At 37.3% G+C, this 11,875-nt stretch overlaps 1 protein-coding gene across 1 annotated transcript; it reads right to left on the reverse strand.

Moving 5' to 3' along the window:
* Positions 1-5,082: 5,082 nt before the first annotated feature.
* Positions 5,083-5,892, reverse strand: LOC150079740 (uncharacterized). The gene has a single exon (XM_090383206.1). The coding sequence runs from the start codon at positions 5,890-5,892 to the stop codon at positions 5,083-5,085; it is 810 nt and encodes a 269-aa protein (XP_090239332.1).
* Between the last annotated feature and the right edge of the window lie 5,983 nt (positions 5,893-11,875).

Genomic DNA, 11,875 nt, shown 5'->3' on the forward strand with positions numbered 1-11,875 from the left:
TTAGTGTCTTCTGGACTGCATGCACTGTGTTAGGCTCTCAAACATTTCAAGTTTTAGGATTGTTTTGGACAAACTAAAGGTCACCGCTAATTACTGACCGAGTCACTATGAAATGAATCGCAAAGGCTGTTGGCATATTCTGTTTTTCTTTTCTCCTTTCCACATGATTATGAAGAAACTGTTGATTTTTACTAGTCGCATCGTCCAAGTGGTTCCACGCACTTCAGTGTACATCCTGTCATGCCGATTATTGCGGATCCTGAATTATGACCACCCCTATGAAAACTGAATGTGATCCGTTCAACACATGAGGTACGAGAGTGCGCAGTTAGTCGACCCATGTACCATAGATAAGGTGTCAGTGGTTCAGTAGGTAGTGAAATTTCGAGCATGATGGGTAAAAGGAAGGATTTATTGGACTTTAATTAAGGACAGATTGTGGATGCTCGACAAGCTGATGCCTTGATTTCCCAAATGGCTGTACTGGTGGGGTATTCGACAGCTGCCATAATTAAAGAGTACCAGGACCGGCGTCAAAATGGTTAAACATTGACTCGACGGCAAAACTGCAAAGATCAGCGAAAATTTGATGTTAGAGATGAGTGCCAGGTTTGATGCCTCATACAGGCAAACAGGTGCAGCACTGTTGAGGAGTTGAGTACCCAATACTACATGGGCCAATCCGGAACAATATCTGGCATGACCATGCATTGCACACCCGCACGTATGGGCTATACCAGCAGAAAACCTCTAAGGCATCCTCTCCTAACCATGGTTTATGGGTGTACAAGACTGGCCTGGTGCAAGGAGCATGCAAGTTGGATGTTAGAAGACTGGAAAAAGTGTTCTAAGAAATCAATCTTAAGGTAAACCCTATTGGAACATGTGGCGAAACCAGCTAGGTTTGTGGTAAGGGTATATTTTGGTGGGGTGGCGTGAGCAGGGGGTTTTGACATAGCCACCTGTAGAAACAAAATCACATGCGATGGAGGGAAGCAGATACCACATAGAGATAAATAACGGGGAAGAATGACATGCTGGACAGAAGTAACGGGGCCAGTTTGGGCCTAATGTAAGATATCTGCTGTCTGTACTGTAAAATGAAGGATTGACAAAAAAGGGAGAAAGACTTTGAAATTGGATTAGGATTGGTGGAAAAGAAGTGAAAAGTTAGTAAGTGTGCAAGAACAATATTATATAGTTTGCAAAAAAGAGGGGAGGGTAGAGACGGGAAGGAGGCAATCGAAGAGAGTTTCAAAAACGTAAGGGTTTGAGGGAAAGTGGATGAAAATGGAGGGGAGGGGGTTAGTTAAAAGGAGTTCAAAAAAAAGTAAGGAAGAAAGGAAATATACAGGATGTCTCAAAAATATTGGTACAAACGTTCAGGGGAGGTAGGTAACATATAAAAGAATGTGAATTGCATAGGAACTCATAACCGGAAATGTCACAGGAAAGTAGAACCAGAGGAACAAGAAGCAGAAATAACAAAAGACAGTAATCAGTGGCAAACATTTATTTGACATAATATTAACAATGGAGTATGAGATGGTTGTATTTCATGATGTTACAACAGATGCTCGAAGATTCAACCATGAGACACGATGCATGCGTGACACCGACGTAGCATGGATTGGCGGACACAGTCGAACACACCTGGAGTTTCTTTGACAGTAGCAGCAGCGCATACGAGTCTCGTCAAGATATCCATTTTCGTTTCAACAGGCGATTCATACACGATAGATTTGAGGGCCCCCACAGAAAGAAATCAAGGCTTGATAAATCAGGTGAGCCTGGAGGCCAGGCAACGGGTCCACCAGGACCAATCCATCGACGCCCAATATGCCTGTTAAAATGGTCACAACGCAACTTCCATAATGGGCAGGCACCCCATCATGTTGAAACCAAATGTTGCGTCTCACATTTGCTGAAACATCGTCAATAATCCTCGTAGAACTTGTTCAAGGAAGATCCAATATTTAGCAGAGTTCATGTGGGATGGTACCAGGTATGAGCCGACTAAGCAGTCACTGACCATACCTACCCACACATTTATTGCGAAGCGATGTTGTGCCGCTTGGGGACACATACTGTGTGGGTTGTTGTGAGCCCACACATGAGCATTGTGCTGATTGAATAAGCCTTCCTGGGTGAAATAAGCTTCTTCCATGAACAAAACATAGGCTGGAAAATTCAAGGCTGGAACACTTTCTTGGAGAAACTACGGCGCAAAAGCCACACGTGCATGATGACCTTGGAGGAGCAGTAGCTGAACTCTTTGGAGATGAAACGGGTGTAGGGAATTGTTGTGCCAGACATGCTGTACACTGCAATGACACACTCCTAAAGCAGAAGCAATGGCACGTGTGCTCGAAGTAGGATTATTCTGGATGACATTCAACACACTTTCCTCCATGGTGAGAGTTCGTGTTGAACGTGGTCTGCCCGCATTACCCCATTACCTATAAGTGTCTCATAATCGCACAAATTTCGATGCACACACTCAAACAAATGGTGGTCCGGTACAAGTCTGTCTGGGAAGCGTTCTCCATAAATTTGTTGAGCGGCTGATCCATTGCCCTCTGCTAATGCATACACTAGGTGCATGTATGGCAGCTCACAGTTCGTATATCGATGCATGCTCTTCGTGCAAGCCTACTGCTTGAATGAGTAAACCAGAAAGTTTCCCTCTCGCAAACTGATGAACAGCGTTGTCTACCTACTTACAGTGACGTTTCTGTTTATGGGTTCCTATGCGATTCAAATTTCTTTAGATGTTATCTACCTTCACTAAACGTTTGTACCAATATTTTTTGAGACACCCTGTATATATATATATACATATATATGTGTGTGTGTGTGTGTGTGTGTGTGTGTAGCCAAAAGAAAACCCAACTAGGACATGTAAGGGAAAAAACATCAATATTTTATTCATTGTGCTCTGAAATAAAATGAAGTTAATAAAACAGAACTAACATAAAAAATGTTTTTCATATTATTCGTTTTGATTGAGTAATTCCAGCAGTCTCTTTTATCTTCTCCGTTTTTTGTTTATGATTGGTTTTCGAGGATTCTTCATCATTTTAATTTGCACTATCAACTTCCATAACTCCTCCTTCCAAATTCACTTCTAACTTTTCTGGGGTTATTTGTTGTTATGTTGTTATTTGGTTTTTAGGAGCATTAGCAACTAAGGCCATATTGCTCCGGGATATGAGGTGATTATTCCTTGAAGTTTCCGCATACTCCGTATTTGGTGGTGACGAGCTCGAACCCCGGTCTAATCAAGAAGCGTGTGCTACGCACTGTTGCTCCTTCCCACCTGGCTACGGAGGCGCCTACTTTTCTGGGGAGATGTAAGGCTCTGATGATGGGGATGGATATTCTTTGTCTTCTTTGTTCAACTCCATCGCACACTTTAATTTTTGCGCTTTTGAAATTGGTAAGATCTCTGATATTTACTCAATGGAGGTGGTTTCAGTTGTCGCATTGCACACGTATATGTTCTCCGCGCCGTACAAAGTTCACTACAGTGGACCCGCACTTTATGATTGGTTCACTGTATGATTAAATCACTTTACGATGGACACTCCATAACAAAATACAGTTCGCTATACGTTATGTAGCAAGTGTCTGTCATTTTGATTACATATACGAATTTGAATTTAATCCTATTAACGGAAATTCTAATACGCAAAAATATTAGGAATATTATCCACAGGCTATAAAAGTAAAGATATAAAGCACAGCTTTTCACTTCATTTCCTTATCAATTAACAAAATTTAATGATAATCGGAAGAATAAATTTCCAGAGGTTAACAAAAAAAAAAAAAAAAAATCATGCACGAAAGGGGTCATTGAGGTCAGTAGGTTGGTTGTACAATTTGCCTGTAATGCGTTTACTTATCGCAACTGTCACGTTCTCCTTGCATTGTTTGTCGATCTATCAAAGCAAGTTACTTCCATCTGAAAACTGTCTGGAGCGTTCTTAAAGAAACTTCACTTCAATAAATAAAAAAATTAAGGCTAGTTTACATTAGGATACCCCCCTACCTTGAATTTTCGCATTATGTGGCCTGATGCCAGGTCTCACAGGCGTTTATGTTCTGAAGAAGTCACGTGATATGCATGACGTCACTTTCAATCATGTGACTTATGACGCACGGTGGTCATGTGATATATGTTTGGAGACGATTGATGAGTCTGCGCATTTCTGTCACAAGCTGGTCACATGATATCAATGCATTATGCCCGTGCTTTTTTCAAACTCAGCAGCCTACCAGGTGTCCTTGCTAGCCAGTCTTTGCACTTATGTCACACGCCCACTGAATATCATATGTAACACAACCACCGAACGTCATATGTCACATGATCTAAAGTAACGGCGTGATGTTATAGATATCACGTGATTGCTGCGGAAAAGAAACGCCTGTCAAACACAGCATCAGGCCACACTCTTGGGAAATTCAAGGTAGGGATACCCTATTCTAAACTTTAACCAAAATAAATAACACAGGATCTCACAGTTTGGGCAGATGAAAGGATTGCTCTCTCTGTGAGAAGTTCTCAAAACGTGGACATAAAAAATGTTTTCATTTTTCCAAATTATGAATTATGATGTCTTTTCTACAGTATGAATTCTGTGGTTTTTCTGTAAGAAGATCTCTCTCCGTAAACCTTCTCACAGTGGAAAGGTTTTTTTCACTATGAATTTTGAAGTTCGTTGTGAAGTTTATTCTCTGTTAGACACCTGAAAGGTTTTTCTCCAGTACGAATTCTGAAATGGATTTGGAAGTCTAATCTCCTTGAGAACCTCTTCTCACACGTTTGACAGATGATAGGTTTGCGGCACAATGAATTCTGATATGGGTTTGGAGCTCTGCTCTCATTGAGAATTTCATCTCATAGTGTGACCATTTAAACCTTTTCTCCAGTATGAATTCTCAGGTGACTTATAAAGTATTCCCTCTGGGGAAACTTCTTCTCACAGTGTGAACAGCTGAAAAGTGTTTCTTCTTTGTGAATTCTGAGGTGCTTTGTAAGATTTCCTCTAAGTGAGAACTTCATCACACAGGTTGGACAGCTTAAAGGTTTTTTTCTCCAGTATGAACTTTGAGATGCTTTCGGAGATCACTTTTGTCTCTGAACCTTTTCTCACAGGTTGGACAGCTGAAAGGTTTTTCTCCACTATGAATTCTGAGGTGTGCTTTTACGGATGCTCTCCATGAGAACTTCTTCTCACAGGTTGGACAGCTGAAAGGTTTTTCTCCAGTATGAACTTTGAAATGCTTTCGGAGATAACTTTTGTGTCTGAACCTTTTCTCACAGGTTGGACAGCTGAAAGGTTTTTCTCCACTATGAATTCTGAGGTGTGCTTTTAGGGATGTTCTACATGAGAACTTCTTCTCACAGGTTGGACAGCTGAAAGGTTTTTCTCCACTATGAATTCTGAGGTGCGCTTTTACGGATGCTCTCCATGAGAACTTCTTCTCACAGATTGGACAGCAGAAAGGTTTTTCTCCAGTATGAACTCTGAGATGGTGTTGGAGATCCTTTCTTGCAGAGAACTTATCCCCACAGGTTTGACAGCTGAACGGTTTTTCTCCATGACTTATGAGGTGTGTGTTGAGTGTTTTTCTCCATGAGAACTTCTTTTCACAGACTGGACAGCTGAAAGGATTTTCTCTAGTATGAACTACAAGATGCTCTCGGAGTGCTCCTCTGCGTAAGAATTTCTTTTCACAGGTTGGACAACTGAAAGGTTTTTTCCCACTATGAATTTTTTGGTGTGCTATTAGGTTTGCTCTCTGTGTGAACGACATCTCACAAGTTGGACAGCTGAAAGGTTTTTCTCCGGTATGAACTGTGAGATGGTAACCGACACAGTGACTCATTGAGAACTTCTTTTCACAGATTGGACAGCTGAAAGGTTTTTCTCCGGTATGAACTCTAAGATGGATTTGGAGTGCTACTTTCCGTGAGAACTTCTTCTCACAGGTTGGACAGGTGAAATGTTTTTCTCCAGTATGAACGCTGAGATGGGGTTGGAGGCATTTTATTCGTGAGAGCATCTTTTCACAGGTTGGAAAGATGAAAGATTTTTCAGTTGCAAAGCTCAGATGGAATTGTAGGCCTCCTCTCTGTGATAAATTCTTCTTAGAGTTTTCACAGCTGGAACGTTTATCCTTAATATGATATCTGATATGATTTTTGATCTTTTATCTCTCTGAACTTCTCACTGCTTGGACGACCAAAACCTTTAACATTATGAACTATAGCATGTTTTTAGAAATATCCTTTTGATATCAGAAGTTATTCAGCTGAAACGTTTTCATCAAAGGGAATCTTGAAATTCAGTTTAATCTTCAGAATACTCAGAATTTTGAGCAGAGATTGAACAAGTGAAATGGTTCTTCTCATTATTTTCTCCGAGGTGTGTTTTTAGACCTATGCCCTGTGAAAACGTCTTCCAAAAAAATTTCACAACTGCAATATCTTTCCTTATGAAGCTACGAATGCATTTCAGGAGTTCTTCCTTTGTACTTCTTGACAAAAGTTTTATGGCAAGTGTGTTTACCAATAAAGATAATTGCCAGATATCTTGACTGATGTGTTCAAATATGCAGATCTAAAAATTAAATTGCCAACATTCTTTATGAACTGATTTAATTGTAATGAAATGGTAGTTTTACTCATAAGTTGTTGTTACTTCTGTGTAATATTCTTAATTGGAGATACTTTTATTGTACCATTTATAAATCACATATGTTAGTTCTTCTGGCTGTACGACTGTCCACAGAAAAACGTTCTGTGGATACACAAATAGGAAAAGCTGATGCTAAGTTTGAAATCTCTCATCTTTAGAATTGCATGGAGTTTTTCAATTATTAGGAATCGCCACTCTGTTTTAAATAACTACTTATCGATTTCTTTCTTCACAAGTGATACATGTTCTTGCGATGTTGTTCTTTCCATTAACAGCATTCCTTTGGATATTTCTGTTCGTATACTATATTCTTCCTAAAAAAAAAAAAAAAAAAAAAAATGGAAAATAATCATATAAATGCCATGTTCAGTAAATTGATATTCAATTATAATTTCTACTTATTGGCACCCTCTTGGGTTTCCCCTGTATGCCTCAGTTTCATCTGTAAGGCATGAGCCAAATCCGGTAAGTGTGACAATGTGGGTGTGTAATGTATGTGTTGTTCTGTTGAATGTTTAGTGCTGACACTTTAGTGCTGACAGCCCCCTAACTCCCTTCTCAAGCCACGTGGAGGCATGCCAGGGACCTAAAATAAAATTCTCGTATTGGAGGTTTCAGGGATTACCTGAAAACTCCACGGTAAATTATGAAAAGAAATGGGATAATAGTGGGAGAAGTAAGGAAAGGAGGGGAATTATGGGAAAGTATTAGTAAAGATGGGAGATGGAAGAGAAAGGCACATCCCAGAAAAAGGGAGAACAACAAGTAATAATGAGGATAGTATAGAATACGAAGATAGTTAGTTGATTATCCGTAAACATTATAACAAGAAACCTATGTATCCAGCACTTATGGATATTGAAAAATAATATTAAAAGTATAGCTGTCATGAGGACAATGAGAAAAATTACTGAATACCAACTGGGATATTTGAAACATATATATATATATATATATATATATATATATATATATAGAATCAGAATATTACTGAGTTTAAATTATTAAATTAAATAATAAATGTTAAGTATAGAACGAACCTATTTATGCAATCGAGCGATTGAACATTACATCGGACGTTAGATATGTCATAATTAGATAAGTTATAGTGTAAGTGCCCTCCATAGTTTGATAATGGATGTAGTCCCAAGCCAACCGTACCCCCAGTATACATGAATAAAACATATGTAATAAGATAATAAATATAATAAGCCTTACGTGGGAAAGATATTTTGCAAAGGACTTACTAAAACAAAAAACCCTTTACCCATACGGTCTCAATAGCATGTTCAACGGACGTAATTATAATAATGGTAGCTTAGACACCTGCGTATATAAACTTTTTCGCATGGCAAATAGATCAGCATACAAATTGCCACGTAGCAAGAAACGCAACTACAATTATTCCAATGCTCGTACTGGCAAATTAATACACACTAAGCATATATTAGGCAGATTTACTGAAGTTTTGGATACATGGGATGAACCTAATATAAATATAAAATACATACATGATATCGTATTCGGCCTCAAGCATAGCAAGCTTAAAGCTTTGGAAAAAATTAATTTGACATATCTACACCGTAACCAGCATTTAGACCACTTACTCAAGGATATCTTTAAATATCGCTTGGGTAATAAACCAGTTATCCATAGCATCTCTATTAATATTAAATTCTGTAACATTACATTTGACAGCTTACCTTTTAAGGATATCTTAAATAAGCATATTAACGATTTTCCACTCAAAAATATGAATATAGTAACCAGGTTCAGTTATAATAAACCTTTTGGGCTTACTGCTTGTAACTATAAACCACTAGCATGCAACCTAGATAAGGGCTACAAGGAGGCTATTTGCTACTGCCACTTGCCACAATACCATGATTATGTAGATATGCACCATAAGCATGTCATTACGGGTGATCTCAACTTGGTTCCATACCAGGAACTGCGCACTGTACTATCCTATGGTTTTAAATATAGACCTAATACTAGTCCTAATATCAACTATATTACCAAACAGTTACACTCTGACCTTATGCAATTTTGCCTTAAACTGGCATATAAGTATAATTTACCACTAGAGGCCTTCTATAATTGGTTGGTACTTACCAACAACGACCTTAATCAGCATATACGTAGGAAACATTTACGTAGGACGCACTATACCAATAGAGATATTAAAATATTTAACCTGCAGATAATTAAGCGGCAATTAAAGGATCTACAGGACATATTTATCATAACTACTATAGACAAGGCCGCTAATAATTACAGTTTCATCTGCAAAAAATTCTACGCCTCTCTATTACACAACGAATTATATAGCAGTGCTACATACGCTAGTATAAATAGTAACCTTGGTACTATTACCAAGAAGCTACTAGCCATAAATAAAAAGTTAAAACTGAATAACTGCAACACCAACTTCCCTTATCTGTATGGTATACCCAAGTTTCATAAATCGCCTATTAGTTTCAGATTTATAACATCATGCAGGAATAGCTATTCAAAGGTCCCGCATAAAAAGCTAGTTGAACTGCAAAGCATTATCTTCAACACTATAGAATTCACTAGAATTATTAGTAATAATAGGCCTATTTTAACATTCATAAATAGTAATAAGCATAATATCAAGCATATCAGTACATATGATTTCAAAAACTTATTCACTAGCATTCCTCATGATAGTTTAAAATTAGTTTTAAATAAATATTTCACAGATTATAGCGATATCTTACTCTGCCAACGTAATTACTGGGATAACCTATTAAACCTTTGCATTTCTAATAGCTACATTTATAATGGTAGCAACATTTTTATACAACATACATGCATCGCCATGAGGGCGAGTAACTCTTGTCTCATTGCCAATTTATATTTACACCACTATGAAAATAACTTCGATAAAGATATCAATATGTTTAGATATATTGACGACCTAATCGTGTTCAACTATCCTAACTTCCATGCAGAAGCAACTAAGCACTACCCACAGGAATTAGTTCTAGAGGTCACTAACAAGAGCGACTCTTTCAAAGCTACCTATCTGGATATTGATATACATAGTAAGAATAATAACCTACATACCAAGGTATTTGACAAGCGCAAAGAATTCAATTTCAAAACTATAGACCTAACCTGTTGGTTTACAAATATCTCAATACGTATCCTTAAAAACATAATAGTGGCACAATGTATCAGAAGATTAAATATCTGTAATAATACTAGTGATGTTATCGACGCACTTATCGATCTCAAGCATAAATTATTAGATAACGGTTTCCCGCATAATTTCATTATTAAACATATGAGTACTGCCTTGTCCATAGCCCTAAATAAGTACCACCATAATTTAAACCAGTTGGATACTATGGAAGCCATTTGGCATACCGAACATTGAAATATATATAACTGGAATAGTTGCTCATCTTTAATGGTATTATTATCTTGTTTTATACATCGGTATATATTGTGCGTGACGGTTACTACTTAGCCTTGTATATACATGTACATACTAGGTACTGCTGCAAAAACACACTATATATAGATTACACTCATTAAAAAATCGTACCTATATGTGTTTTTACAGTAGGAATTAATTCGTTTCTATTCTTCTACTGAGATTTCTCTTCTACATCTGAGAATTTATTAGTTTTGCTTTCACTACTATAGAGGGCGTCTATTATCCTTTTTTTTTTATTTATCTTAATATTGGCTGGTCAGTAGATATTCGACACATCTTAGGTGGCGCTGACAAGCACAGCGGTTATATACGACTTGTGCTTAGATTTACAGGCTTTTAGTTCTTTCCGCTATTGGCTATGGTAAAGTATGAATCTTAATATCATAGTCGGGTTACTATACGGGTTCTGGCGTGCTACCTCCTGCGCTATTAACGCTTAACATTCTACTCTAAAGGATCGACACTACTTGCCATATTTCCGTTTGTTATATATTGGCGTTAAAATATATTAGGAATTAGCCATTCCGTTTTTTTCTTGTTGCCTTTTTTCATACCTCACGAACTATTAGAGTAATTCGAGGGGGAGTGAGGTACTATTTCTTTATCTATACCGCTTTCCGTTCTCCTTATGTTAGCTTATTTAGCCTTTATTCAGCAAATATTAATCGGTCGGGCTAAATGTCATCCAGCCTGTATTCTACTAAATTACGGTTTAGACATATGTACTCCCTTAATTGTTCACTTGCATAATACTTATTTAGGCTTGCTTAGTACTTATTTTAAAGAAATATCCATCATTATGGACTTTTTCGTCATAGTTATACAGGCATATGACAACAGAAACCGATAGCTCAGCCTGACATGGGTTGGATATTTTGTAGGGGTTTAGCCCTTGAAAAAGTCCCTTGCAAAATATTTTTCCCACGTAAGGCTTATTATATTTATTATCTTATTACATATGTTGATTCATGTATACCGGGGGTACGGTTGGCTTGGGACTACATCGATTTTCAAACTATGGAGGGCACTTACACTAAGTTATCTAATTTATGGTATATACTGTATATATATATATCTAAAAAATAGAAAGCTAAAATCATTAGATCTATAGAATTAAGTACTACACGTATTTTTATTTAATTCACCATTTTCATAAATGGAATAATTCACAAATTATTACAAATACAGTATATAAAAATAATCACAAAATATTCATATTTTTAATTTCAGGCAATATAAAATATATTACCCGAAAATAATACTTAGCTATTTCCGTTATCGTTTTTATAGCTGTCTGCTTTTCTTTTTATAATCAAATTCTTATGTAGTCAGGAAACTTTATCCTTTCTGAAAACGAAAAAAGTTACTGCTCGTATGTTCTCCATTGCCAGTATGTTACAATGTCACTGTCGCGCATGCTCAGTCAAGTCGGAACTGCCAGTCAGAATTCACCCGAAGTTGAAGCTGGCGGTGACTTGCGGGTTGACCGTGACTCACGAAATTTAAGTGCAGGATTACTGTTTCTTCTTTTTGTTTTATTTTTAGCTCTTCGTTAATGGCCAAAAATACCCATTAACCAAAAGCCATTTCATTTTTGATGCATCTAGTGAAATGCGGTTTCAAAACAGGGGTTTGAAGATTAAAAAAAAAAGAAAAGAAAAAAAAAATTCTTTAGACATTTGTTCTTTTACAAAGAGCAATC

Source organism: Mastigoproctus giganteus, chromosome 10, assembly GCF_048544385.1.
Source record: "Mastigoproctus giganteus isolate SK-2022 chromosome 10, ASM4854438v1, whole genome shotgun sequence".
NCBI classification, from domain to species: Eukaryota; Metazoa; Arthropoda; class Arachnida; order Uropygi; family Thelyphonidae; genus Mastigoproctus; species Mastigoproctus giganteus.